This window comes from Heloderma suspectum, chromosome 6, assembly GCF_057233095.1.
Source record: "Heloderma suspectum isolate Gila_16-S chromosome 6, 16-S_ref, whole genome shotgun sequence".
NCBI lineage: Eukaryota > Metazoa > Chordata > Lepidosauria > Squamata > Helodermatidae > Heloderma > Heloderma suspectum.
The window spans coordinates 129,970,754-129,998,017 of record NC_139463.1 but is presented as its reverse complement, the minus strand read 5'-3'; the positions used below and the strand labels follow the sequence as shown (position 1 = coordinate 129,998,017).

The window sequence follows — 27,264 nt, the reverse complement described above, 5'->3', positions numbered from 1 at the left end:
CTGAGGGGCTCATCTTCCGGCGTCATCTCTTTTAGCCTTGTGATACGTTCCATGGGGTTTTCTTGGCAAGAATACTGGAGTGGGTTGCCATTTCCTTCTCCAGTGGACCACATTTTGTCAGAACTCTCTGCCATGACCTGTCCGTCTTGGGTGGCCCTGCACGGCATAGCTTATGGCTTCACTGAGTTACGCAAGCCCCTTTGCCACAACAAGGCAGTGATCCATGAAGGGGTATATACAGAGTACATCATGAGAAATGCCGGGTTGGATGAATCACAGGTCGGAATTAAGATTGCTGGGAGAATTATCAACAACCTCAGATACGCAGACGATACCACCCTAATGGCAGAAAGCGAAGAGGATCTAAGGAGCCTCTTGTTGAGGGTGAAAGAGGAGAGTGCAAAAGCTGGTTTGAAACTCAACACTAAAAAAACCAAGATCATGGCATCTGGCCCCATCACTTGCTGGCATATAGAAGGGGAAGAAATGGAAGCAGTGACAGATTTTATTTTCTTGGGCTCCAAGATCACCGCAGACGGTGACTGCAGCCATGAAATTAAAAGATGCTTGCTCCTTGGGGGGAAAGCTATGGCAAACCTAGACAGCATAGTAAGAAGCAGAGACATCACCTTGCTGACAAAGGTCCGTTAAAAACGTGGTTGTTCAGGCAGGCATTTGGCGTGGGCTAGGGTAATTTTTATTTTAGAAATGTGATGCTTTTAATGTTGAATTGTATTGTATGAACTGTTTTTATTGTTTTACATTGCCCAGAGTGGCTGGGTGACCGGCCAGATGGGCGATTGATAAATTAAATAAATAAATAAATAAAGCAAGCAAGGAAGCAAGCAAGCTATGGTTTTCCCAGTAGTAACATACGGCTGCGAGAGCTGGACTATAAGGAAGGCTGAGTGCCAAAGAATTGATGCTTTCCAACTGTTGTGCTGGAGAAGACTCTTAAGAGTTCCCTGGCCTGCAAGGAGGACAAATCAGTCCATCCTAAAGGAAATCAACCCTGAGTGCTCATTGGAAGGGCAGATCCTGAAGCTCAAATATTTTGGCCACCTAATGCAGAGAGAAAACTCACTGGAAAAGACCCTGATGCTGAGAAAGACTGAAGGCAAAAGGAGAAGGGGACAGCAGAGGATGAGATGGCTAGATAACATCACCGATGCAATGAATATGAACTTGAGCATGCTCCGGGAGAGAGCGGAGGACAAGAAGGCCTGGCGTGCTATGGTCCATGGGGTCACGAAGAGTCAGACACGACTTAACAAATCCTGGAGGACAGACAGCAAGAAGCACTTATCTCCCTCACCCCATCACAGCACCTTTTAAAGGTTCCTGTACTCCACCCCCATCCTGGCAAGGGAAGACAGTTCTGCTGCATACTCCTAGCCTGGCCTTAAAAGAAACTTACTTCTTAAGACAGGGGTGTTGAACCTCATTCCGCCCAAGAACAAATGTCAATTTCAGAGAAGCTGGGGCAGGGGGGAGGAGCATGCAGTCCAGTGGTGGATGGAGTTGACAACAAAAGGGGTCGGGCCAAACATACCAGCATATTTTAGCTTAAAAGATATTCCTGCCAGTAACTCCTTTTTGTGAACCGCCCTGAGAGCTTCAGCTAATGGGCAGTATGGAAATGTAATAAATAAACAAACTAAGCCTTAGGAGAAGCATTTCAATCTTTTAGAAAAGGGCAGGGGAACCAAGCAAAAGCCAGGAAACCACCAAATGATTGGTGGTCAGCAGAGGGTGGGGACAGGGGAAAGGGTGTGGCCTTCTGGAGGACCCCAGAGGACCTTCCTTGGAACCCGGGCAGGCTGGATTTGTCCCTAGCCCCAAGGCTCTACACGCCTATCTTACCGAGTGTGACAGGCATCAAAACCCCTTTCCTGAGATAGAGAAAGCCAGACTTGACTTTCTACAGCACTGCAGGAACTGACATAAGTTTCAGGACTTTCTCTGCAGCCATGACATTGGATATTTGGCTCTTAGAAGCAAGCTGAGGTGCCAAGGCCCCTGTAAGCATTTCTCAGCTTCGGTCAGGGGAAGAGACGAAGCTGGGCCTCCTCAGACAGGGAATGCCCAGGCATTTCCTGAAGTCGCTTGCTGTGTGTTAGTTTAATTGCCATTTTTTAAAAACAGATTTTATTTCATGTGGTACAGCTCTGTCAGGGACCCAGCTTTATGTATGAAACCCCCAGTTTGTGCCCAGTGCTTAACAGTATGTAGAGCATCACCAGTGATCTATCCAACCCCCACTTACATTATATATATCACAGACAGGCAAGCCATGCACACAACAGGAAGGGGAGCTCAGCCCTCTGTCCATCCAAGTCTCAGTAATAGCAGCATCGGTGGGCTCAAGCTCAGACCATCACTGGCTCCCGGGCACTATTCTGTCTCTTCACCACAAACAGCTTCTGGCCAGAGATGGTCACGAGGAAGGAGTGTTCCCCAAACACCACTGTGGGGAAAGAAAGAAAGAAAGAAAGAAAGAAAGAGCACCCACACACGGGCTGTCCTGGGCAGATGTCTGTTTACCCCATTGGTCTCCCACCCATCCCTCCAATGGTAGGAGGGAACTTCTGGTTTCATCCTTGCATCACTCTGTACAGCAGGAGGGGCTGTGGGGCTGACAGGTTGCAGCAGTGGCGCGTTGAGCTCGACCCCGCACGGACTGGGCTGTTTAGTAGGCTGTTTGGCCTTGTAGGCCCCTTCCAACCCTACTGTTCTATGATTCTACCGGAATGGGGGTGTAGGCCGGGAAGGAACCAACCCCTGGCCCTGGTGGTAGGGCAGAGCCTTCTCTAGCTGCCCATCCCATCCACTGTGGGGCAAAGGAGAGAAGCCCTTGAGGGGCCATGCAACAGGGAGGACAGGTCTGCCCTCAACAGCTGCTTCAGCACAGGGATGGCCAGCGTCTCTTTCCTCTCCATCCAGAGGCTTGTTCTTCCAAAGGCTTCTGCATCCACCTGGATAGGCTCTGCTTCTGGGGGATCCAGAGGCCTGCAACCAGGGCACCCCTTCTCTAAACTGAGGCCCCTGCCTTTGCTCTGCAGTCCTTCAGGACATTGGAGAAGCAGCTCCCAATGGGTCCATCCTGCCCTGTCCTCGGCCAGAGCTGCCCCAGGTGGCTGTACTACACTGGGGCATCTCAGGCAGGCAGGGAAAAGAAACAGCAGCCATGCAGGGGTGGAGAGAGAATTGAGGGAAAGGTTGGGAGGGGGCACAAATCCACCCTCCCTCTGCAGACTCCGACCCACAGGAACCCCAACGTGAGATGCTGAGCACACTCAAGTCGACTACGCCTGCCGCCCGACACAGGGCTGCCAAGCTCCGCAGCGTCCTCACCTGAGATGCGGCGGAAGGGCACCTCTGGGCAGCGAGGCAGGCGGAAGGCGCAGGCTGTGCTCACCAGGTCAGAGATCACCCCAGCGGTGCGCTCGTCGTTCTCCAGGTCGCCGGCCGACTGCGGAGGAAGAGGACGCGGGGGAGGATGCAGAGGGGTCAGCTGCAGCCCCACGCAGCTGCTGCCCCTGCCCGGCCAGGCCCGGCCCCTCCCCGTGTGGGTGGGGAGCGCCCAGCCGGTCCCGCCTCGCCCTCCTCGGCCCCGAGGGCTGTTGCCGCCGCAGCCCTTCCTGGCCGGCCGGGCGGGCGGGCGGCTCTCCGCAGCCAGAGGCAGAAGCGCCCCCGGAGCGCCTCTCCAGGTGCAGCCGAGCGGGACCCGCCGACTGATTCGCACCGCCCGCCACGGCCCCTCGGCGGCCCCTCGCGGGCACTCACCGCCAGCACCGCCCCGTCGCAGATCACCAGGTAGCCCGTCTGGTCCGGGACGCGCTCCAGGCCCTGCGTCAGCGCCGTCGTCTGCCGGGGGGAGGGGGAGGGGGAGGGTGAGCCGCGCCCCCCGGCCGCCGCGCCCCCCGGCCGCCGCGCCCCCCGGCCGCCGCGCCCCCCGGCTCCGCCCGCGGCAGGCAGGCCGGGCGAGCGCGCAGCGAGCCCCCGCGACCCACCATGTCTGAGGCGGCGGTCCTCTCCGGCCGCGGAAGACGGGCAGGTGCGTCACGCGGGCCAGCCCAGCCGAGGCCCTGCCGTCGGAAACAGGAAGCCGCGCCAGCCCCGCGTGGCGGAAGCCCCTCCCGCGCAGCGGCACGCGGGGCCCGCTTTCACTTCAGGCCGGAAGTGCCGCTCTCGCGGCTCTTCGCCGCCTCAGTGCCAATCAGGCGCTGCGCGCCCACCTCCTCGGCCCCCATTGGGCTGCGCTCCCTGCAGGGCGGGCCGGCGGCGTTTTCCAGACGGGGACCGGAGAGGGTCATTCCGCGTTGGGCGGCTTGAAAATCGTGGCCTCCCTCCGGCGTAATGCAGATTCATCGCGCGCGACCGGGGCGCAGCAGGAGTGTTAATGTTCTGATTACATTTCTATCCCACTTTTTTTCCTCATGCGAGGAGCCCAAGGCAGCTTCTGTGGCCCTCCACCACATTTTATCCTAAGTACCCCTGTGAGTGCTGAATGATATTAAAGGCAAAACTGAAGTACTTTGGCCACATCACGGGAAGACAGGACACCCTGGAGAAGATGCGGATGCTAGGGAAAGTGGAGGGCAAAGGAAGAGGGCCAAGGGCAAGGTGGATGGATCATAGAATAGTAGGGCTGGCCATCGAGTCCAACCCCCTGCCCGATGCAGGAATCCAAGTCAGAGCATCCCTGGCAGGTGGCTGTCCAGCCTCGTCTTGAAGGCCTCCAGTGTAGGGGAGCCCACCGCCACCCTAGGTAACTGGTTTCATTGTTGTATTGCTCTGACAGTCAGGAAGTTTCCCCTGATGTTCAGCCGAAATCTGGCTTCCTGCAACTCGACCCCATTATTCCGTGTCCTGCACTCTGGGATGATCGAGAAGAGATCCTGGCCTTCTTCTCTGTGACAACCTTTCAAGTACTTGAAGAATGCTATCATAACTCCCCTCAGTGTTCTCTTCTCAAAGCTAAACACGCCCAGTTCCTTCAGTCTCTCCTCACAGGGCTTTGTTTCCAGTCCTCTGATCATCTTTGTTGCCCTCCTCTGAGTCCTCTCCAGTTTGTCTGCATCCTTCTTAAAGTCCGGTGCCCAGAACTGGACACAGTACTCCAGATGAGGCCTAACCAGTGCTGAGTAGAGGGGAACTAGTACTTCCTGGGATTTGGAAGCGATGCTTCTATGAATGCAGCCCAAAAGAGCAGTTGCCTTTTTGCAGCCACATCACATTGTTGGCTCATATTCAGCTTGTGATCAACAACAATGCCAAGATCTTTCTCACTTGTAGTGTTGTTGAGCCACGTATCCCCCATCTTGTAACTGTGCATTTGGTTTCTTTTTCCTAGGTGCAGAACTTGGCATTTATCCCTATTAAATGCCATTCTGTTGTTTTCTGCCCAGCGCTCCAGTCTATCCATATCACTTTGAATTTTGTTTCTGTCTTCCAAAGTATTAGCTATCCCACCCAATTTGGTGTCATCTGCAAATTTGATCAGCATTCCCTGCACCTCCTCCTCCAAGTCATTAATAAAAATGTTGAAGAGCACTGGGCCCAGGACTGAGCCCTGTGGTATCCCACTCATTACCTCTCCCCAGTTTGAGAAGGTCCCACTGATAAGCACCCTTTGAGTCCGATTCTGTAGCCAACTGTGGATCCACCGGATCGTTGTTTCATCTAGCCCACTTTGAGCTAGTTTGCTCATCAGGATATCATGGGGCACTTTGTCGAAAGCTTTGCTGAAGTCAAGGTTTATTTATTTATTTATTTATTTATTAAATTTATTAATCGCCCATCTGACTGGTCACCCAGCCACTCTGGGCGATGTACAACCCACCATAAAACAATTTAAAACAATAAAATTTTACCATAATTTTTTTTTTTTTAAATACCCTAACCCACCCCAAATGCCTGCCTGAACAACCACGTTTTTAATGCATGACGGAAGCTCATTAAAGAGGGGGCATGACGGAGTTCCCTAGGGAGGGAGTTCCACAGAGTGGGGGCCACCACCGAGAAGGCCCTCTCCCTCGTCCCCACCAGTCTAGCTGTCCTGGCTGATGGGACAGAGAGAAGGCCATCTGAGGCTGATCTTGTTAAGCAGCCTGTCTGGTGTTGCTGGAGGCGCTCCTTAAGATAGGCTGGGCCGGAACCATATAGGGTTTTTAAGGTCAAAACCAACACCTTGAATTTGGCCCGGAAAACAACTGGTAACCAGTGCAACTCCTTCAGCACTGGAGTGATGTGATTTCGCTGGCGGCTGCCTTTAATCAGGTGAGCCGCCGCGTTCTGTACCAGCTGCAGCTTCCGAACCGTCTTCAAGGGTAACCCCACGTAGAGCGCATTACAGTAGTCTAAACGAGAGGAGACCAGGGCATGTACTACCGATGGGAGCAGATGGTCGGGAAGGAAGGGGCGCAGCCGCCGTATCAGATGGAGTTGATACAGCGCTGTCCGGCTCACAGCTGACACCTGAGCCTCCATGGACAGCTGGGAGTCCAAAATGACCACCAGGCTGCGGACCTGGTCTTTCAAGGGTAGCCGTACCCCATTCAACACCAGGTCAACATCCCCCAGCCTCCTCTTGTCTCCCACCAAAAGGACCTCGGTCTTGTCAGGGTTGAGCTTCAGCTTATTCCTCCCCATCCAGCCACTCACCGTCTCCAGACATTTGGACAGGGATTCTACGGCCAACCTTGGTGAAGATTTGAATGAGAGGTAGAGCTGCGTGTCATCCGCATATTGATGACACTGCACCCCAAACCTCCTGATGATAGCCCCCAGTGGCTTCACATAGATGTTAAATAGCATCGGGGAGAGGATGGAACCCTGTGGCACCCCACAAGTGAGTGGCCACGGGTCCGAAACCTCCTCTCCCACTGCTACCCTCTGGTACCTGCCGGAGAGGAAGGACCGGAACCACCGCAATACAGTGTCTCCAATGCCCAACCCCTCCAGGCGGTCCAGGAGGATACCGTGGTCAACGGTATCAAAAGCCGCTGAGAGGTCGAGGAGAACAAGGAAGGAGCATTCACCCCTATCCAGAGCCCTCCTCATATCATCCACCAAGGCGACCAAGGCCGTTTCTGTCCCATGCCCAGGCCTGAAGCCCGACTGAAATGGATCTAGATAATCAGTTTCTTCCAAGTGTACCTTCAACTGCACCGCCACCACCCGCTCAATCACCTTGCCCAAAAATGGCAGATTTGAGACTGGGCAAAAGTTGTTCAGAACTTGAGGATCCAAGGAGGGCTTCTTTAAGAGCGGTCTTATCACTGCCTCCTTGAGGGCTGATGGCATCACTCCCTCCTCAAGGGAGGCGTTCACCACCGCCTTGATCCCCTCACCCAGTCTCTATCTGCAGCTCATAATGAGCCAAGATGGGCAAGGATCAAGTAAGCAGGTGGTCGGCCTTACAGATGAAAGCACCTTGTCCACTTCATCAGGAGGAAGAAGCTGGAACCGATCCCACAAAACCGGTTTGCCACAGGCAGCCTCTTGCTCACTAACTGTATCCACAGTGTGCAGAGTAACACACCTAATCTGATCAATTTTATCGGCAAAGTGCCTTGCCAAAGCCTCACAGGAGGCCTTAGAATGCTCCAGTGGTTCCAGAGCCACAGGACCGACCAGGCTCCGGACCACTTGGAACAGCCTCCTGGGGCAGCACTCTGCAGACGCGATGGAGGCAGAATAATATTCCTTTTTTGCTGCCTTCACCGCCACGTGATAGGCTGAAGATACAGCTCTAGCCCGTGTCTGATCGTCTTTGGAGCGAGACTTCCGCCACCGGCGCTCTAGCCGTCTCACCTCCTGTTTCAGAGCTCGTAACCGCGGATTGAACCATGGTGCAGTCCGAGCCCTGTTCAGGGGGAGAGGGCGTTTCGGGGCCACCCGATCTAATGCCCCAGTGATTGCGGCATTCCAGCCACCCACCAGGGTCTCGACCGAGTGGCCGTTGGCATGCCCCAGAGAATCCCCAAGTGCGTTCAGGAATCCATTTGGATCCATAAGACGCCTGGGGCGGACCATTTTAATGGGTCCTCCACCCCTGCGGAGGGGTTGTGGAACCGAGAAGTCCAACATCACCAGATAGTGATCTGACCATGACAAGGGGGTGGTGGATATACCCCCGACTTCCAGATCACTCCCCGCTTCTCCAGAAACAAACACAAGGTCTAGTGCATGACCGGGTACATGGGTGGGCCCAGTTAGAATATGGTGCAGCTCCCAGGAGGCCATGGTCTCCATGAAGTCCCGAGGTGCTCCTGTGAGGATGGCCTCCGAATGTACGTTGAAGTCCCCCAACACCAGTAAGTTAGGGGACTGTACACGCACATCAGAGACCACCTCAAGCACCTCGGCCAGGGAGTCAGTCGTGCAGCGGGGTGGACGGTACACGAGCAGAATCCCCAGACTGCCCTTCGGGCCCAACCTCCAGTACATGCACTCAGCAACCTTGGTCTCCCGGAGAGGGGGTCTGGTGAAGACCAAGGACTCTCGGTAGATAACAGCCACTCCCCCTCCCCGATCCCCAGCCCTCGGCTGCTGTGCATACGAAAATCCAGCTGGACACATGGCTGCAAGGGTTGGAGCAGCAGCCTCGGCCAGCCAGGTCTCCGTAATACATGCCAGGTCTGCACCCTCATCCAGGATCATGTCATGGATGAGGGAGGTTTTCTGGGTAACAGACCTGGCATTGCAGAGCAGCAAACGAAGGCCAGAAGATGGGGTCACGCCTCCCCCAGCCATCCTTTGGCTCTGGACAGGCCCGGAGCAGGGGACAGATACTACACATCTCTCCCTTGTTCCCTTTACCTGGCATGGCCTGCCCCTAGCGCTCCGCCAGCGCCTGCCGCCCAGCCTCGGTATGTTCTGGCCCCCAACACTCCCCCCACTGCCTCCATCAGATGGACACATGCCCCCTCGCTCCCGCCTATCAGGCAGGCTACCCACCCCTAAAAACACAACAAAATCCCCCCCAACAAAATAAAACAAACAAACAAAACAATTAAAATCCCCTTAAAAATGCCAGGCAGGAGTCCACAGGGAAGGCCTGGTGGCGGTGGTAGCGGCGGCGGCGGCAGCAGGCCCAGCAGCAGCAAGCACGCCTCTTCCCCAGTGGTGGTGGTGGTGGCTTCTCCTGCAGGCCCTGGCTCTCCCAGGCCACCTCAGCCAGCCAGCTTATGTAGCCCCTCCAGGGAGGGGAAGGTGGAGCAGCACAGCCGGCTCACGGGGGCCTGGTCCTGCAGGGACTGGCGGTCTGCCAGGCAGAAGTCCACAGGGAAGGCCTGGTGGTGGTGGCAGCGGCGGCATATGATGTCTACAGCATTCCCACAAGGGAGGTTACTTGATCAAAAAATGAGATCAGATTTGTCTGGCAGGACTTGGTTTTGACAAATCCATGTTGGCTTCGAGTAATCACAGCATTGTTTTCAAGGTGCTTAAAATGGATTGCTTTATCATCTGCTGCAGAATTTTCCCTGGGACTGATGTCAGACTGACTGGTCTGTAGTTCCCAGGTTCCTCCTTTTTACCCTTTTTGAAGATAGGGACAACATTAGCCCTCCTCCAGTCATCCTGCACTTCCCCCATCCTCCATGATTTCTCAAAGAGAATAGACAGTGGTTCTGAGAGTTCTTCTGCCAGTTCCTTTATGACTCTAGGATGCAGTTCATCTGGCCCTGGAGATTTGAACTCATTCAAAGTAATGAGGTGTTCCTTGACTGTATGCCTATCGATCTCAAGCTGCAATCCTGCCCCTTCAGCCTGTATTTCGCCTTTGCCAGGGGGGTCATAGACCCTCTTTTGGGAGAAGACTGAGCCAAAGTAGGAATTGAGCGCCTCTGCCTTTTCTTTGTCATCTGTTATTGTTTTGCCATCCTTATTTAATAGCTGAACCACCATTTCTTTCCTCTGCCTTTTACTATGCACGTAGCTGAAGAAAGCCTTTTTGTTGTTTTTAGAATCCCTCGCTAACCTCAGCTCATTCTCAGCTTTAGCCTTCCTGACGCCATCCCTGCAATTCTGTGCTACCTGCCTGTACTCTTCCTTTGTTACTTGGCCTTCTTTCCACTTCCTATATGTGTCCTTTTTTGTCTTCAGGTCATCCCTAAGCTTTTTGTGAAGCCACATTGGCTTCTTCTGTTGTCTTCCATCTTTTCTTCTTGTTGGAATTATTTGTGATTGTGCCTTGAGAATTTCCTTTTTTAAAAGCTCCCACCCATCTTGGACTCTTCTCATTAGTGTCGCTTGCCATGGGACCTTACTGATCATTGTTCTGAGTTTATGAAAATCAGCTTTCCTAAAATCCAGGGTACGCCTTTGACTACACTCGGGTTTTGCTTCTCTTAGAACCAAGAACTCACCAACAACGTGGTCACTTTCCCCCAGAGTTCCTGTAACTGCTACTTGATCCACTAAGTCATCTCTGTTGGTTAGGATCAAGTCAAGGATAGCCGATCCTCTAGTTCCTTCCTCTACTTTCTGTAGGAGGAAGTTATCTGCCACACAAGTCAGGAATTTCCTGGAGGGGCCAAGTTTTGCAGAATTTGCCTCCCAACAAATATCGGGGAAATTGAAGTCCCCCATTACTACTATATCATGCTTTCTTAAAACATTGGCTATTTGCTTTTCAAAAGTTTTGTAGCAGCCATATCGGGGGTCAGACTAAGTAGCCTCATGCAGTCTCATGCTTCATGTTCTTGCTGAGCTCTTTCTCCCTTGAATATATTGTTGTAAGCTGACGAGACACAGGAATTCCTTACCTTGTCAAAGGTCATACAATTGTATATCTTGTTCTCTGCTGTTCTCTTCTGTTCTCTCCTTATCATGGCTACCCTATAACCCAGTTCTTGTATTATAAACAATAGTGCTAAGAGAAGAAATGTTGAGGATTGCAACCCCATGCGGGAGGGGGAGGAGGAGCCGTTTCATATGTGTCACAATGTCTATAAAACCAATGTGCTAATGTAAATCGGGGCTTCTGGCTCTTTGGAAATGATTCCAGCCTTAAGCCCGCGCGTTAAAGAATCTCTTTTTCCTTCACTCCGTGGTCTCTCTGACTCTGGGTTCTGCAACATAAATGGTGCCGTGACTCGGATGTGGCAGGCTCTGAGCCAGACAGGTGGCAGTTGCCTGCTCTTGATCGCCGCACCGGGAGGACGAGCTCGGCGCATGCCTCCCTTTCTTGGCGCCACCGACCTTTTTGTCGAGTGAATGGGAGAAAGCCTGCACCGGGATCGCCCAAACGGCAGCGAGCGGCAAGAGAACCTTGGGAAGCGGAGGAAGGAACTTGAGCCCTGCCTGTATCGCAGCTGCAATTGAGTTGAAACCCACATTGGAAGCCTTCAGGAGAAAGGCAAGTATATGGGAAAAAGAGGGCCCCGCCTTTAGGGAGAAAGGCCACTGGGCAGAAAAAAAGAGGGCCCCGCCTCATGAAGAAGGTCAGTGTTGTTGGTATACGTATACAAAAGAACCTACTCCTTGCGAGTAGAAGGGGGGCCTGATCACACCCCCGAGTGGGCGCCAGTACCCAGCACGCCAGTACTCAGTAGGAAGCTGAGGAAGCTGGGGAAGACGTTTTCCGCTCTGGTAAAAAGTGGGAAAAGTGGGTGGCAGGGACATATGGATGCAGTGGAGAGAATGATTGTGTGAGTGGCTACTGCAGTTTCTGAAGCATACCGTTGACCGTCCGGATGCCCAGGCCAGTAGCAAAGTGCGTGGTGTGAAAAATCCTCTTGTGTCGGCCAGTGAGACCCCTTACTCACTGACCAATTCCCATTCCCTAATTGTGTCTGTCTTCAATTTAGGAGGGAGGCTATGGGTGGTGGGGGAAGCAAACCTTGCACCCCCTTGAGATGTATGTCAAACAAAGAAGGAAAAAGGGTTTTTTTAAAAAAAGATTCAGAATAGAAAGAGAAAACAGCAAAAAGCTCAAGGTCGAGCTGAGAGGAAAAAAAAAAAAGATCTGAGGCTGTTAATTAAAAAAATGTTGCAGGACAGTCTGGCTTTTAACAAAGCGTGGGAGCGTGAGAGTGTAAGGCCGAAGACGTAGCTGTTAGCCTAGTGCGCCGAGAGAGGGGGGGCAGGAAAATTGCCCACAACGTTCTGAGTTGTACAACATCATCACCTCGCCTAATTGAGATAAAATCCCTAAGAAATGGAAACTGAAAATGAAGACCCAGAAGATGAAGGCAAAATAGAAAATAAAGGTGAAGAATCAGCCCCCAGAGCACAGGCTAGACCCCTCTTCGAGTGAAAAGTGTGCCATAAGACTGGCCCAAAGCAGAATGAAGCGGAAAGACCACATTGAAGATCTCTGTCAAGGTAACCGTGTTTAGCTTTGAACTGTGTTAAAATTGCATAGAGCCTGTAGCTACTGACCATCAGCTATATGATTTCTGAAGAGCGTAACCATTAAGCTTTTGCCGTGGGATTCCCTGCAATGAAGAAATCTCACCGATTTGAGTGTCCAGTGTTACACTGCCTAAGTGTGTGTGCTGAAGAGACCGAGAAGCCAGACAGCATGTTCCTGGCGAAGCCAAAATCACGCTACTACCATGCTCCTGAAAGCTGCAATAAACTGTGTAAGCTGAAAGACCCAACCTGATTGAGAAGAAAATATTGGAGCAACTGTCTTAAAAAACAATGAGATCTGTGTAGCTGGCTGGCTGACGCTGTCAGTGATGTTACAACTTTAAATTAAGACTGTTTTCCTGTTTGAGACCCCAGCGAAGAAAGCTGACCCGAGTTATTTGTTGCCCGTGCCAAAGCAAGAATTTGGCTGCCCTGTACCTCATCATGTCCTGTTTTAAGCTTGGGATTTACAAATACAGACAAACTGAGAAGCTTGCCTTTGAAGTCCTGCAAATCACCCCACCGCCTCCCCGAAGATTAATGGCTGCCTGAAAAATGCAAGTATAAGGCGATGCCCATCACCCCCCAGCGTCCTGAGTTTCAGCACTCAGTGTTTCAGTGCTTTCGTGTACCAGGTTAGAAGAAAAAAAAAAAAAAGACTAAGTTTTTAAAATGTCTGTGAGAGAACCTGACAGAAGTAAAATAAAATTTACAGAGGAGTTGCCCAAGTTAAAGTGTCATGGCTAGAGAGCTGAGCTGTGCCGCTGTTTAGACAGAGGCCTTGCTAAAAAGTTAAAGGCCCTTGTCTGTCAGAAGGGGTGTAGGGCCACACTTTCCCTTTTTAAACTGATGCAAAAGTGGAGAGCCTTTGCTGGAAACATCGCATCTTCATTGCCCAGAGCCTTCACTGTTTGCCTCCATCATCATCTGAGTTTTTTAGAGACACTCTGCACATGAACTAAAATTTTAAATTGTCAAAAACTTGCCATGGACAGTGCTGTGAAGCTTTTGATAAACTTGAACTCTCATCGCTGTGGACCGTGTGTCTGTGTTTGTAGTCAGCTCAGTGTACAGCAGGCTAAGTTTGATCTATAACTTTTAGATTTCCTTCTGCTAGAACTCATGCAGCATAGAGTTGCCGATGCAAAAATGGTGACCTAGAACTCTTTGCGTGTGTGGGTATGCCCGTCCCTTAATTTTAATGGGCCCTGAGCTTTCAGCCAGAAGAGCAGTATGATTGCTGGATCTGCTCCATCATGCCTTACCATGCAAAAAGTGTTTTCCATTCATTGTGTTAAATTGCAGAAAAAGTTTGTTGTGTATATTTTATGATTTCTTAAATATCATAAAATATATGTGATATTTACAGATTAGTGTTAGTTGCAACTCCAAATGATACTAAGTGTGGTTCCCAATAGATGACAAGGAGAAAAGACAAAAGCAAGTAGAAAAGAAGGAATAGAGAAAGTAGAAGACAGATAGAGAGGGGGAAAAAAAGAAGAAGAAAAAAAAGGCAAGAGGCAAAGAAAAAACATTTGTAGAAAAGAAGTGTGGCCATAGTTGCCCCGAGGGTAAATTAAAAGCAGCTGATTGTGCCTGGAGCTTATTACCTGGGGTAAAGTAGCCACAATAATGTAATAGTTCTTTAAGATAAAGAAAATCTAACTAGAAGGAGAAGAAGAACCTATCCCAAATGTGTGTCATTGGGACTAGTGTAAGGCAGAAAGGTTTAAGTAAGTGAGTTTAACTTGAAAAAGATAAATAAAGAGACAAGGCTGGTGCATGGATCAGAAAGTTTTATATAAAAAGTTTGAAACATGATCTGCAATACAGGCAGATCAGCAAAGAAAAAGAAAGCAAAAGAAAGAGAAAAAATTTGTCTTCCCATACTAATGAATAAAAGTGTTATCAAGCACTTTGGGAAGCGAAGTTGTTTACAGGAAGCTGTGCCTGAGAACCAAACACTTCTAGCCTATGCTGAAAATGCTTGCTAGTGTTGTGCTGCCTCATGGGTAACATGTATGGTATAAATAACCCATTTAGCCCAATAGCTCGTGGTTCAGAGAAGCTGTCTGATCCAACCATTAAGTACGCCTGTGTGCTGTAAGTTACCCAATAAAGTCTCCTTGTAAATAAATCCCCCCCTCGCTGGAATCCCAAAACACAAGTGGGGCTGGAGCGCCTCACCCAGTATCAAACCCTGCTGTTAAAAGCCATGAAAGCAGGTATGAAGAAGTCAGTTAATATGACCAAAGTGTCTAAAGTGCTGCAAGGTGCCACCGAGGCCCCAGAGCGTACTTGGAGCGTCTTTCAAATGCCTATCGCCAGTATACCTCCCTCAACCCAGAGGCCCAAGAAGACATGGATGAAAGAAGAAAAGAAGAAGACCCGGCAGAGGCAGAAGATTCTTAAAAAAGAACCAGTGTGCCCAGTGTGGACAAGATGGACATTAGTAGCATGAATGCCCAAATAAAATAAATCAAATACACAAAGGAAAAAACCAAAGGGGCCAGAATGGGCAAAAAGGGAGACAGCTTGAGAAGGGCCGTGACATTGACTGTGAGGGGCCGTGACATTGACTTCATAATTGACACTGGAGCAGCATCAAAAGCAAGCAAACGTTAGCCTTAAACAAGAAGTTCAAACACTGAGCAAAGTTCTTCAAGCCCAGCGTCGCTTTGTCTTAGAAAATAAGCCATTCCCATCACAGAAGTTCATCCTTTCCAACCAAGAGTTAAAGTATGAGTTAAAGAGGGAAAAATAACCCTTTGACTCCCAGATGGAGAGGACTGAGAACTGTCATACTTTCCACCCCCGCAGCTATGAAAGCAGCTGGAGTTAAACCCTGGATACATTGGACACGAGTCAAGAGAGCGAGAGGGGGAGAATAGACTGTAAACAGAAATCCTGAAAATCCTTTAAAAATCATTCTGAAAAAGCAGTAAGAAGACTCAGGCTAGACCTTACTGTGGACACACCGGGAGACTGTCCCCCTGCGTACGGTCAGACCTGCAACTGGAGAATTGAAGAAGGGGACTAGACCCTACTGCAGCTTGCCAGGTGAATAGCTGCCCAGCGTACGGTCAGATCCCAAAGAAGATCAAACATGTGTGTTGTAGTGTTAGTAGTGTTGCATTGTGTCTCCTTAATAAGGTGCAAAAAGGGGGGCCAGCCCCTGAAAGAGAAAGTTTGTCCCAGGGATTTGCTGATAATTACTGGCTTCACCTGGCTAACATCACGAGAGTAAAACATTTTTGTTTGCCAAGAGGTATACCTGCAAACAGGCTTATTAGCTCTTGCCTAATACCTGTCTGTAGACATCCTGGGAAAATTCAAAAAGATACCATGTTAAGAGTTTATAGTGTAAGTTTAACTTATTCCCAAAATGCTAATTGGGGCGTAGTTGCAAAGATCCTACCCCCTACAGAGTTCACTCTACGCACCCCCATTGTTACTACATGTGCACGAATGCTTAATTGTCAAAAAAATTTCCAGAAAATATAAAGCTATCCCTGGCCCCCTTCCACTGTAATAAAATTCAAAACATATCTTTTAATGATGCCCACATACTTTTGCCTCATGGATGGTTTTAGACATGTAGTTCCCGCACTTGGTCATTCATTCCTGCCAACTTCTCTAATAACCACCCATATTGCCTCAGCTGCCAATTGAACTGGTGCCAATTCTTCCCCTGTAGCCTGAGAAAATCCGTCAATGGCAGCCTCGAGCACTCCAACTAACTAAAAATTGTAATAGTCATGTGCAGTTATATTCTGACTCAGAAAAATTGGCCTTAGCAATGTCACTGGTTAAGGTTCCAGGTTTAGCCTTGGCTGATGGTCTGGAAATCAACCGGTTAGCTTGCAGCTTAGCCAAAAGCATAAATGCCACCTCACGAGCATTGTCATTGTTAAATAAAAAGCTGCGTGATCTAAAAGGTGCAGTTCTAGAAAACAGAGCTGGTATAGATTACCTCTTCCTTCTTCATCATTTAAGTTGTGAGACACACCAAAAGCTCTGTTGTTTTAACTTAACTGATAATGGCAATGCTGTAGATAAACAAATCAACAAGCTGCACAATATAGTAGCTTACAAAACAATAAGACAAAACAATTAGCTAAATTAGTTAACCCCTTGGCTTCCAGATCTTAGCTGGCTTGAAAGCATTGTTCATCCTAATTCTACCAGTGTTGTTCATAGAGATACTGTTATGTCTCTGCGTTCCTTGTCTTATAAGCTGTTTAACCAATCTGTTTTATGTCTCAGCTAGTAAAACTGCTGCCCTCTACGCTCTAATAGCCCAACAAAAGGCTAAGTAATATGTATGTCACAAAAAGCTTTGTATAGTTATCAGAAATGCTATAATTGTAATGAAATTATGCATTTAAGGGGGGAATGTAGCAGCCATATCGGGGGTCAGACTAAGTAGCCTCATGCAGTCTCATGCTTCATGTTCTTGCTGAGCTCTTTCTCCCTTGAATATATTGTTGTAAGCTGACGAGACACAGGAATTCCTTATCTTGTCAAAGGTCATACAATTGTATATCTTGTTCTCTCCTTATCATGGCTACCCTATAACCCAGTTCTCGTATTATAAACAATAGTGCTAAGAGAAGAAATGTTGAGGATTGCAACCCCATGCGGGAGGGGGAGGAGGAGCCGTTTCATATGTGTCACAATGTCTATAAAACCAATGTGCTAATGTAAATCGGGGCTTCTGGCTCTTTGGAAATGATTCCAGCCTTAAGCCCGCGCGTTAAATAAAGAATCTCTTTTTCCTTCACTCCATGGTCTCTCTGACTCTGGGTTCTGCAACAGTTTCATCCTCATCTTCTCCTTGATTGGGTGGCCGGTAGTAGACTCTGACTACCAGGTTCCTTTTATTCTTTGCTCCATTTATTTTGATCCAGATGCTCTCGATGGGGCTACCAAGCTCATCCTCCTGTATTTCTGTGCAGGGATACGTGTTTTTCACATACAGTGCAACCCCACCTCCCTTTCTGTTCCTCCTGTTCTTTTTGAACAAGTTGTATCCTTCAATTGCTGTATTCCAGTCATGAGAGTCATCCCACCAAGTCTCAGTTATACCTATCAAATCATAATTTCCCTCCTGTATTAAGAGTTCAAGTTCGTTCTGTTTGTTTCCCATACTCTGGGCATTAGTATATAGACCTCGAAGACCATGTGCTTCATAGTCTGGCTTTCTTCCTACATGTGTCTGAAGACTATTATTGGGCGCTATCAGAGCTGTTCTCTCGGTTGCAGTGCACGCGCCTTCGTCCATTGTTACCCCCAACATTACATCTCCCTTCCCCATAGGATTCAGTTTAAAGCCCTCCTGATGAAGTTCTTCATGCTGTGGCCAAACACATTCTTCCCATCCTTTGTGAGGTGCAACCCGTCCCTAGCCAACAGCCTATCTTCCAGGAAGTATAGCCCGTGGTCCCAGAATCCAAATCTCTCTCGTCGGCACCACCTTCGTAGCCAGTCATTCACCCGGAGTATTTTTCGTTCCCTTTCTATCCCTCTTCTAACTACTGGAAGGATGGATGAGAAAACTATCTGGGCCCCAAAGTTCTTGAATTTCCTTCCCAAAGCGTCAAAGTCTGACCTGATCTCTTCGTAGCTCCGCTTGGCGGTATCATTTGTTCCCACATGGATGAGAAGAAAGGGATACCTGTCAGTGGGCTTTATGAGTGCAGGCAACCTTTCAGTCACGTCTCTAATCCATCCTCCCGGGAGACAACATACCTGGCGAGTCCACGGGTCTTCGCGACATACTTGGGTCTTGATCCCACGCAGCAAGGAGTCTCCCGCTACTACCACTCTTCTCTTCTTGTTGTAGGTCTGGGTTTCATCGCCTCTGTTTCACTGACCTTAAGCCTCTTGCTCACTCTCATGTAGGTTCCCCTGTGATTCTTCCTTTGCAGGCTGTCCTCCAGTCTCATCCGCAAGTACTTCCACTGGTGCAGAGTGGCGTCTAGTTCTTCTTCTCCTGTCACCGTTTTCCAAGGAGTATCCTCTACTCCATTTTTCTTCACCTCAGCATTTCCCACTGCCTCATCTTGCTGTTGCTTTTCAAGCTTCTGGTCTTCCCTTTGCTGTTGTAGTTCCCCCATTCTGTCTAAGAACTCTTCGTGTTCTCTTATTCCCCGGAGGGTCGACAGTCGCCGCTCCAGTCCACTTACTTTTTCTTCCAGCAGTGTGATCAACTTGCACTTGTTGCAGGTGTAGGCCATGTTGTTCCCAGGCAAGCAAACAAACCTTGCACAAACCTTGCAGGTCACCACCACTGGAGAGTCTTGTCCTTCCGTAGCCTTTTTGTGTCTAGCTTTGTGATTGTTCTAGACTAGCCTGTTCCTGTACACAGTAGAGGTTAAAAGCAGAGTCCCACTTGTGTGAAAGTGGGTGTTACAAGACAAATAAATGGAAAAAAGTTAGTTTAAAATAAAATAAAAAATGAAAAAAAAAACCTTAGCGGCCTCCCCCTTGACCTCCCCTGCTGAACTCCCCTGGCCAACTTTATGGCCCCTGGCCAACTTTATCCCCATTATGTTTAATGAGGCTTACCCTCAGGATTCCAGCACAAGTTACTTTTGCAGGGAAGTTTGCAGTCTGATCTTCATAGAATCATAGACTAGTAGGGTTGGAAGGGGCCTACAAGGACATCGAGTCCAACCCCCTGCTTAATGCAGGAATCCAAGTCAGGATGTCTTCTGCATGTTTACTCAGAAATAAGTCCTAAGTTGTGAGCATAGTACTGCAGACTTAATACACTGGCCACCTGATTCCAATCCAATGAATTGACCACCGTTTGAGCTCAGTCCTATGCATGTTTTATCATTTGTGTGTGTGTGTGTGTGGGGTCTTCATTTTGCATGGACTCTAGCTTCAGTGGTGAGGGAAAGGCACTTAGTACATGCTCAGAGTTTCTCCAGAACTTAGCCTTAGTTTTGAAAACAGGCTCCTTGGCTGAATCTTGGTGAAATCTTGGAATGATTGAAGTTATTGGGCAAAGATACAATGACAGCTTGTGCATAAAGAGGTAGAGGAGAGTTGCACAAAACAAAACATCTGTTTTTTTGAAGAGTTGCAGGAGGATGGAAGAATGAGGAGGAATTGTTATATGGAGGGGAACAGAATCAGTAGGGGGAGACTGTAGGGCTCAGTGGTAAAAGAAAGCATTCTGCATATGCTCAGAGGCACTCCAGAGTTAAGAACGTAAGAAGAACCATACTGCATCAGACCAAGGTCCATCTAGTCCAGCATTCTGTTCACACAGTTGTCAACACAGTGCACTTTATGTTAAAAATATCTCTGCATAGAAACACAGGAGGATGAGCTTGGTAGCCCCATCGAGAGCATCCAGGTTAAAATAAGTGGAGCAAAGAATAAAAGGAACATGGTGGTCGGAGTCTACTACCGGCCACCCAACCAAGGAGAAGACGAAGGTGAAACTTTTGAAAAGCAAATTGCCAATGTTTCAAGGAAGCAAGATGTAGTAGTAATGGGGGACTTCAATTTCCCCGATATCTTTTGGGAAACAAATTCTGCAAAACATGGCCCCTCCAGGAAATTCCTGACTTGTGTTGCAGATAACTTCTTCCTACAGAAAGTGGAGGAAGGAACTAGAGGATTGGCTATCCTTGACTTGATCCTAACCAACAGAGATGACTAAGGGAGCAATCCTACAGCCACTAGACACTGTCTAGAGCACCATAGGATATGCTGTTTTCGAGAAACTGACCTCGCCCCATCCTCTGTGCTCAGAAGAGGAGCGTAGAGCGACTGAAAAGGGGTGTTCCGGGCGGGTGTTCAGGGGGGGGAAGAGAGTGGAGCTGCGTGTACGACTTACTCAATGTGTTGTACAGCAGCCTCCTCTCCTGGTTGGCCCCCCCAAGATGATCAGGGAACTGGGAACAAAGCTGTATAAGGACAGACTGAAAGAACTGGGCATGTTAGATAGGCCGCTCAACAAGATCAGCCTTGGATGGCCTTCTCTGTCCCATCAGCCAGGACAGCTAGGCTGGTGAGGATGAGGGAGAGGGCCTTCTCTGTGGTAGCCCCCACTCTGTGGAACTTCCTCCCTAGGGAACTCCGCCATGCCCTCTTTAATGAGTTTCCGCCATGCATTAAAAACATGGTTGTTCAGGCAGGCATTTGGGGTGGGCTAGGGTAATTTTAGAAATGTGATGTTTTTAATGTTGAATTTTATTGTATAAACTGTTTTTATTGTTGTACATCACCCAGAGTGGCTGGATAACCAGCCAGATGGGCGATTAATAAATTAAATAAATAAAAATGTTTAGCTGTGAGAAGACTGAGGGGAGATATGATAGCACTCTTCAAGTACTTGAAAGGTTGTCACAGAGAGGAAGGCCAGGATCTCTTCTCGCTCATCCCAGAGTGCAGGACATGGAATAATGGGCTCAAGTGACAGGAGGCCAGATTCCGGCCTAACAGCAGGAAAAACTTCCTGTTAGAGCAATGCAACAATGGAAGCAATTACCTAGGGAGGCGGTGGGCTCTCCCACACTGGAGGCATTCAAGATGAAGCTGGACAGCTATCTATCAGGGATGCTTTGACGTGGATTCCTGCACTGAGCAGGCGGTTGGCCTTGATAGTCTTATACGCCCCTTGCAACCCCACTATTCTATGATTCTATGGCCTGTGTATTTTATACAAATTTACCCAAAAACCATGGGGGAAGGGGGGGAAGCAAATCACTCCCTCCCCCAAATTGGAGAACTCCCCTTCCACATGAACTGCTGCACCTAGCCTTCTAAAACTTTGCTAGTTTCTTACTTAGCAACATCTCTAGGTTGTTTGTAATTTTCAGAACAATGGTCCACAAGGAACATAGTGAGATAAACAATATGTCCTCTTTTAGAGACCCTCAAAATGTCAAGGCTAGCCTTGCACAAAAACCCTTGTGGCTATTGTTCTGCAATTTGGCACACATGATCCCCTCTGATGAGGCAACAAATTGTGAGATTCTCATCCAATTCTTCCAATGAATGAAAAAATTATTAGCAATTCCCTTTAAAAGAAAATAAAAATATAAAGGCACATAACACAAAAACCCTGCACCTATTTTTCTGACACTGGGCAGGTGTAACCCCCTCCTAAGGGCTACTATGCCTGCACTTATCACCCAGTTCTGACCAAGAGGAAAAAGTGAAGGCATCTTTTTAATTTCCCATGAGAGTCAACATGAAGCCTGAGTTTTCCAAACCTTGACTTGGGTTTGGTACTGAGCTGAAGTGGACCATTTCCAAACTGGCCTAAGGAAAACAGGATGTTTTCCAAACTGCTGAACTGGGGTCTGAGTTGAAGGGGGGAGGGGGTGTCAGTGCATGCCTCTAATGTATATACGTGTGTGTGTGTGTGTACACCCCCCCCCCCCGATATTAGAGGCGTGTACTGCTTCAACTTGGGCATATACACCACATGCAAATTTGTGTTATGGGCCTGTGCCTGGGATCTTTTAAGAACCTAGCAATGCCCCTGGGAGCCACAGAGGTGCCTGCAGTCGGTCCATGGGCCATAGGTACCACTGGTGAGCTGTGCACGCTCAGAGATACTTCCATATTTCTACTTTTTGTAGAGGAGGGCTGAAGTTGGGAAGAGATGTTGCCCAACAGATACAGCTCAGGCCCCAGGCTGCAGGGTCAGCCAGAGCCTGGAAGCTCTTGGGCCATGTGTGTGCATGTCTGCACACGATTTTGGGCCAACAGATACAACGTAGACACACAACAGTCTCTGAAAAGCTTGTGACAGTAAAGGTTCTTCCCCCTGTTCCTGCTTTAGCTTCTGTCTGTCCACTCAAAAAAACATACAGGACTAACAGGATGCAGTTTCAGAAGCGGGGGGGGGGGGAGAGAAAGAAAGAGGAGAAATGGGTAGCAGCACAGAGGCTGGCACTGCTGGAGGACAGCACAGGGTGAGTGGGGCATGCAGCGTGTGCTATGGGGCTGTCTCCGCCCAGGACGGCAAAGGAAGGGCGATTATGTATGGACATATCAGCTTTATTAAGAAAAAGGTCCAGCCACACCAAGAGCCTCGCTCTTTCCACACACTCCTCCGCCACCCCGCGCACCCAGCCCCCAACTGCTATGGGCCCCCTCGGTAGCCGTGCCCACCGTAGGGCAGGACAGCGTCAACCATGAATATGCCTGTGAGGACACAGAGGGCGAACAGCAGTGCCACTGCCAGGGCAGCGTAGGCGGCGGTGGTGACGCCAAAGGCGAAGAGGAAAAGGGTTTGCTGGCAGAAGCCAGGATGGCCACGGGCCTCGTAGTCTGGTGGGTAGATGGAGTAGACCCACACGGTGCCTGTTGCAGGAGGAACAGGGAGAGAAGGAGAGGTTAGAAGGGGTGCACAGACACACATGCCCCCCGTCGCCCGGAAGGTGCCTCGGGCCAAGCCCAGCCCTTGGCCCCTCCGGGCGGCGGCGGCTTTCCAGGGGCTGCCCCTGCCAGATCGGGGATGCTGCTGCAGGTCCAGCCCGCAACCTTCTGCATGCAACGCAGGGGCTCTACCACTGGAGTTGCAGTCCCTTCGTGTGCACTTCTGCAGACCCCCATCCCAAGCCCTGGGGAGAAAAAACCTGTACGGAAATTTCTCTTGTATTTCCCAAACAGAGCCGTACAGTCATGGTGCAGGAGAGTAACTGTGTGCTTAAGCATCAGCAGAAGACTACTGAAATCTCAGCAGCGCCCAGGAAGTAAGCTCATCCAAAACAATTTACGACTGCCAGTGAGAAGTCTGGCAGAATAGCCCTTGTTAACATATGACATGAATGGCAGCCATCCTGTGCCAGGATATTGGCCAGGGGCACCCATTGCATTAACTGGCCCCTCCCCACCCCAAGCTCATGAATCTCCCAGACAGGCGGGGGGGGGGGGGAGTAGCCAGACCCAGGGGGAGCAGGGGTGAACAAGGGTGGGGAGGTGTGAACAGGATGCCCCAGAGCATCTGCAGGCAAGATGACAATAAGCAGTGAGGCCCCCCCCCCCCACGGCCCTTTCGAGGAGCAAAACACCCACACACGCTGGCAAATACATCTCTTCACTGACGGGACGGGTCAACTTGATTCGACGCCCCCTGACTGCTTCCATGTCGGATTTTTGGCCTATTTACTGGAGGTTCTGGGAAAGTGCCGCTTTTCAAGCTTAGCGAGAGACTAGCGGGACAGGCCCTGTTCTGGGGGCGGGGACGCATCACGGACCATTGCTGGGCCGGGGCTGCGCAGAGCCGGCCACAGGAACGGGGGGGGGGGGGGCGCCAACAGGCATCCAGGCGCAGCGGAGCGCAGGGGAAGGGAGCGGCTCACCTGCAATGAACCAGGCGCAGAGGAAGAGGAGGCAGGCGGCTCGGCAGCGGCGGGTCCAGGCGCTGGGCTGGTCAGTGCCGTCGCCGCAGGGGACGCAGCTGAGGGACAGCAGGAGCAGCACGACGACACCCAGGACAACCACGTAGATGGGGAGGAGCGGCTGCCGGGGGCACTGGCCCAGGTAGACTGCGCCTGCGGGCGGAGAGGCGGCAAAACAGGCTCAGCAGCAGCTTGCAGCGGCGGGTCGGGGCGAGGTGGGCAGCCGGGGGGGCTGCCCACCTCGCCCCGACCCGCCGCCGCCACGGCCCCGTCCGGCTAACCCGCCCACCCAGCAGTGGCCACGAGCCTTTCTTGAGGCAGCAAAGGAACCCCGCCAGAGGGGCGGGGGCCGTTCTTGCCCCGGCGCGGGCCCAGCACGGGCCTGGTGGCCTTTGAGCGCCTCCCGGCCCGGCACAGCGGCGCCAGGAGAGTCCAGCGCAGCCTCGGGTCAGGGCGGGAACTACTGCGCCCTGCGCCCGCAAGCAGCCTCACGCCGGCGGGCTGGGCAAGAGCGGGGCAGGCGCTCGCCGCTTACGTCGGAGCTTCGACACGGCGGCCTGCGGGGGCGCTCCCCCAAAGCCGGAGAGGGGGGGCTGCCCGGGGGCCGCGGAGGCAGATCTGAGCAGCGCCCCAGCGCGCATCGCGCAGAGGGCCCCGGGTCGACCCGATTCCGGGACGCGCAGGCGCGGAGCCTCGCCTCTCTCGAGCAAGGGCGGCCACGCGACGGCCGAGGCAGCCCGCGCGCGGCCGTCCCGCCCCGTCGGTCGGGGGAGGCCGCGCACGGCCACGGCGCCTCGCGGAGCCGGCGAGAGGCTCGGCAGCGCTCGGGGGCGCCCCGCCGCGCGTTTGACGGGGGTCCAGACGCCAGCGCCGCCCCCGCCCCCTCCGGCGCGGCGCGGCTGGCAACGCCGCCACTCACCGACGACGATCCCAGCTACAGGCAGCGCCGCGAACAGGGCCTTCCCCAGCACTAGAGGAGACAGAGATGCGCGTGTGCGATTACAAGGGCGGGGCCCGCAGCGGGCAGCGGGCAGCGGGCGGGTGCTCACCCATCAGGAGAGAGTGCCCGGAGGAGGAGGGCTCTTCGGTGGCCGCCAGGAGGGCCGTCCTGGCCGACGGCGGCTGCTGTTCCTCCGACATGGCCGCTGGACGCGGGGAGAGAGAGCAGTGGGGCAGGGGTGTGGGGGCGAAACCAGCGCAGCGACAGGCGGCCCTCGGCTCTCCCCGGCCTTAAGTAGTGTTTGCCTCTTAATGGCCACCTGAGCTCAGGCGCAACCCACCCTCCTCGCCTGCTCCCGAGGGGGAGCTAAGGCAACTGCCGCCGCCGCCTAGGCGCGCTCTGCACGAGCAGGGCCCTGAATTCTGGCCGGTAGAGGGGGAAGGAGAAGGGGCTGCTCCCTCCCCTGAAGGACCTGTGCAAAGGCAACTCAAGAGCCAGCGTGGTGTAGTGGTTAGAGCGTTGGGTACTCGGGAGATGCAGGACTGGGCCGTGGAGCTCCCTGGGTGACTTTGGGCCAGTCACTGCCTCTCAGCTTAGCCTACCTCAGAGAGTTGTTGTGAGGATAAGAGGGAGGGGAAGGGAGGGGAGGGGGACCACCTAAGCTGCCTGGGGTTCCTTGCAAGGGGAGAAAATGCAGCAATAAACAGCCATGTGATGTAATCTAGGCTCCAGCTGCACCTGGGGAACAGGTAAGGAAGGACGGAGCCTTTCCTGGTGCTGAGGCTGGTGGTGTTGCTGAATGTGAACCTGATCCAGGAGCAGCTGCACTGAATGTCTTAGCAAGCAGTTGCTGGCACAGTGCCCTTGGACGTGAAGTTCCTGCTATCAGCACTCAGTTGATGATGCAGTGATGAGGGAAATGCACTCTGCACATGCAGAGATGGCACCCAGTCTTCATAATTCTGCACCAGCCTTAGTGGGCACACCAGGTTCCAGGGCCAAGTCCAGTCACCAAGTAAAGCCTGGAATTTGTGCACCTGCTGGGCCTCTTGGGGGCTCTGTAGTTTCCATAGGAGCAGAGGAAGCTGCCTTAGACTGAGTCAAACCTGCCTTGGCCCTTCCCACCCTCTATGGGCAACACTGACTGGCAGCAGCCAAGGCTCTCCCTCCCTCCAGGGCTTCAGGCAGGATGCCATCCTAGCCCTCCCTGGATGGAGATGCTGCTGGGGACCCAGGACCTTCTGCAGGCCAAGCAGGGGCTCCACCGCAGGGCTATGGCCCCTTCAGCTGCTCTGCCTTTGGGGAGCTCATCCACATAGATTTGCCGCTGAGGCACCCCTGAATCCTGACTCAGAAACCCACTGACTTCGGGGCACAGCCCAAGGTTCCCCCTGAGTTCAGGCTGACCATAGCTCCCCATGGCCCTGCATCAGACGGGAATGCCACTTGGACTGTCCCCACTTGCTCCCGGGGGGGCAAGCCCCCCTCCATCGAGTGCCCCTCTGCCTGCAGACAGAGTTCCTGGGCAGGCGTGTGCAGCGCCCTGTGGATGGACGAGCTGCTCCATACAAGGTGACGACGACATACGAGATCTAGATGCCGGCTCCGTTCTGCCTCGCCTGTTCACAGAGTTCCTGTTCACGGGACGCCATTGGCAGGCCAAAGGCCCAAAGCAGGGGCCGATGCCTGATGCGCCCGGGCTGAATTTCTAACCAAAGGTGCTGGGGCTCAGGTCCGCCAGCCCCAAAGCTGAGAGCTCTTCCCCAGTCCCAGACAGGTGGGGAGTGGTGAAGGCTGTTCAGTCATGAGGAAAGGCATTCTGCCTGCGCTCAGGGGTGCTGTTGGGATTATTTCCTGTGTGCCTGGGCTAAAGAGCACCACAGCAACGGCTCTGGGGGCAAGCCTTGGGCTAGCCTGCTCCTGGCCACCGCCTCCGCCTGTTTGTTTCAGCATCCCCCTTCCCTGCTGTCACGGGTTGGATCCTGCTGCCGCCACCACCACCCTCAAGGGCCCATCCACCCTAACGCAGCGCACTTGGCCCCTTCACCTGGAGCTCACCCCAGTTGATCCAGTGCGTGAGACTTGGGACAGGATGGCACTCTTCACACGCTTAACAGCACTCTCGTCGTAGTTATTCCTTCATAGATTGTGGCTGAGCCTTGGCATGCAAACACTTCCTAGGTTGGACCCTGCCTCAAATTTATTCCTCCTCTGGTCTCTCCATAGAGGTGTGCAACCTCTACACCCCTCGTCCTGCCAACGACACAGCTGGGGGCCTGGGCAGTCCAACAAAGTTCACTCGCTAAGGAAATCCTCCTCTGCCCCTTGCAGCAAGCAGAGCAAAACACATGACCACGTTTTCCTGTATTCGCCACACAGTCACCACCAGTGCAAAATGGAGCACATGATCTCCCCAGACACCCAGGCGCAAACCTTAAAGCGGCCAGTTTTTAAGCAAAGGGATGTCAAAGGCCGATTTCAACACAGAACAGCTGACCCATGATTTGTCAAGAGTTTCAACCCTTTCTCCAGTAGCCTGCACAGGACAAAGGCCTTTTATCACACTATAAGCCTTGGTCAGCT

The 27,264-nt window shown here is 51.7% G+C and overlaps 2 protein-coding genes across 3 annotated transcripts; both read right to left on the bottom strand.

The window, feature by feature from the left end:
* Positions 1–488: 488 nt before the first annotated feature.
* On the bottom strand, positions 489–4,121 carry LAMTOR4 (late endosomal/lysosomal adaptor, MAPK and MTOR activator 4). The gene is made up of 4 exons (XM_084807029.1): positions 4,014–4,121; positions 3,787–3,867; positions 3,355–3,472; positions 489–2,467 (listed from the first exon to the last, which is right to left on the bottom strand). The coding sequence occupies exons 1-4, from the start codon at positions 4,014–4,016 to the stop codon at positions 2,370–2,372; spliced, it is 300 nt and encodes a 99-aa protein (XP_084663155.1). The 5' UTR covers positions 4,017–4,121; the 3' UTR covers positions 489–2,369.
* Positions 4,122–20,534: 16,413 nt separating this feature from the next.
* On the bottom strand, positions 20,535–27,006 carry LOC146343267 (transmembrane protein 272-like). 2 transcript variants are annotated; one of them, XM_084807027.1, is made up of 5 exons: positions 26,740–27,006; positions 24,791–24,886; positions 24,661–24,711; positions 23,703–23,894; positions 20,535–22,701 (listed from the first exon to the last, which is right to left on the bottom strand). In XM_084807027.1, exons 2-5 carry the CDS (start codon positions 24,879–24,881, stop codon positions 22,481–22,483), a joined length of 555 nt encoding a protein of 184 aa, XP_084663153.1. In that variant the 5' UTR covers positions 24,882–24,886; positions 26,740–27,006; the 3' UTR covers positions 20,535–22,480. The 2 variants fall into 2 exon arrangements, with proteins under 2 accessions (XP_084663153.1, XP_084663152.1); XM_084807026.1 differs by lacking the exon at positions 26,740–27,006 and having other exon boundaries at positions 24,791–25,118.
* Positions 27,007–27,264: the final 258 nt, after the last annotated feature.

Coding starts and splice junctions, on each gene's coding strand:
- LAMTOR4 (XM_084807029.1), bottom strand. Junction 3,473..3,786: donor GCGACGGGGCGGTGCTGGCG/GTGAGTGCCCGC, acceptor CTTCCTCCGCAG/TCGGCCGGCGACCTGGAGAA. Junction 2,468..3,354: donor GCCCTTCCGCCGCATCTCAG/GTGAGGACGCTG, acceptor CTTTCCCCACAG/TGGTGTTTGGGGAACACTCC.
- LOC146343267 (XM_084807027.1), bottom strand. CDS start 24,881: ATGTCGGAGGAACAGCAGCCGCCGTCGGCCAGGACGGCCCTCCTGGCG. Junction 23,895..24,660: donor TGTAGCTGGGATCGTCGTCG/GTGAGTGGCGGC, acceptor CTCCGCCCGCAG/GCGCAGTCTACCTGGGCCAG. Junction 22,702..23,702: donor CTGCGCCTGGTTCATTGCAG/GTGAGCCGCTCC, acceptor CTCCTGCAACAG/GCACCGTGTGGGTCTACTCC.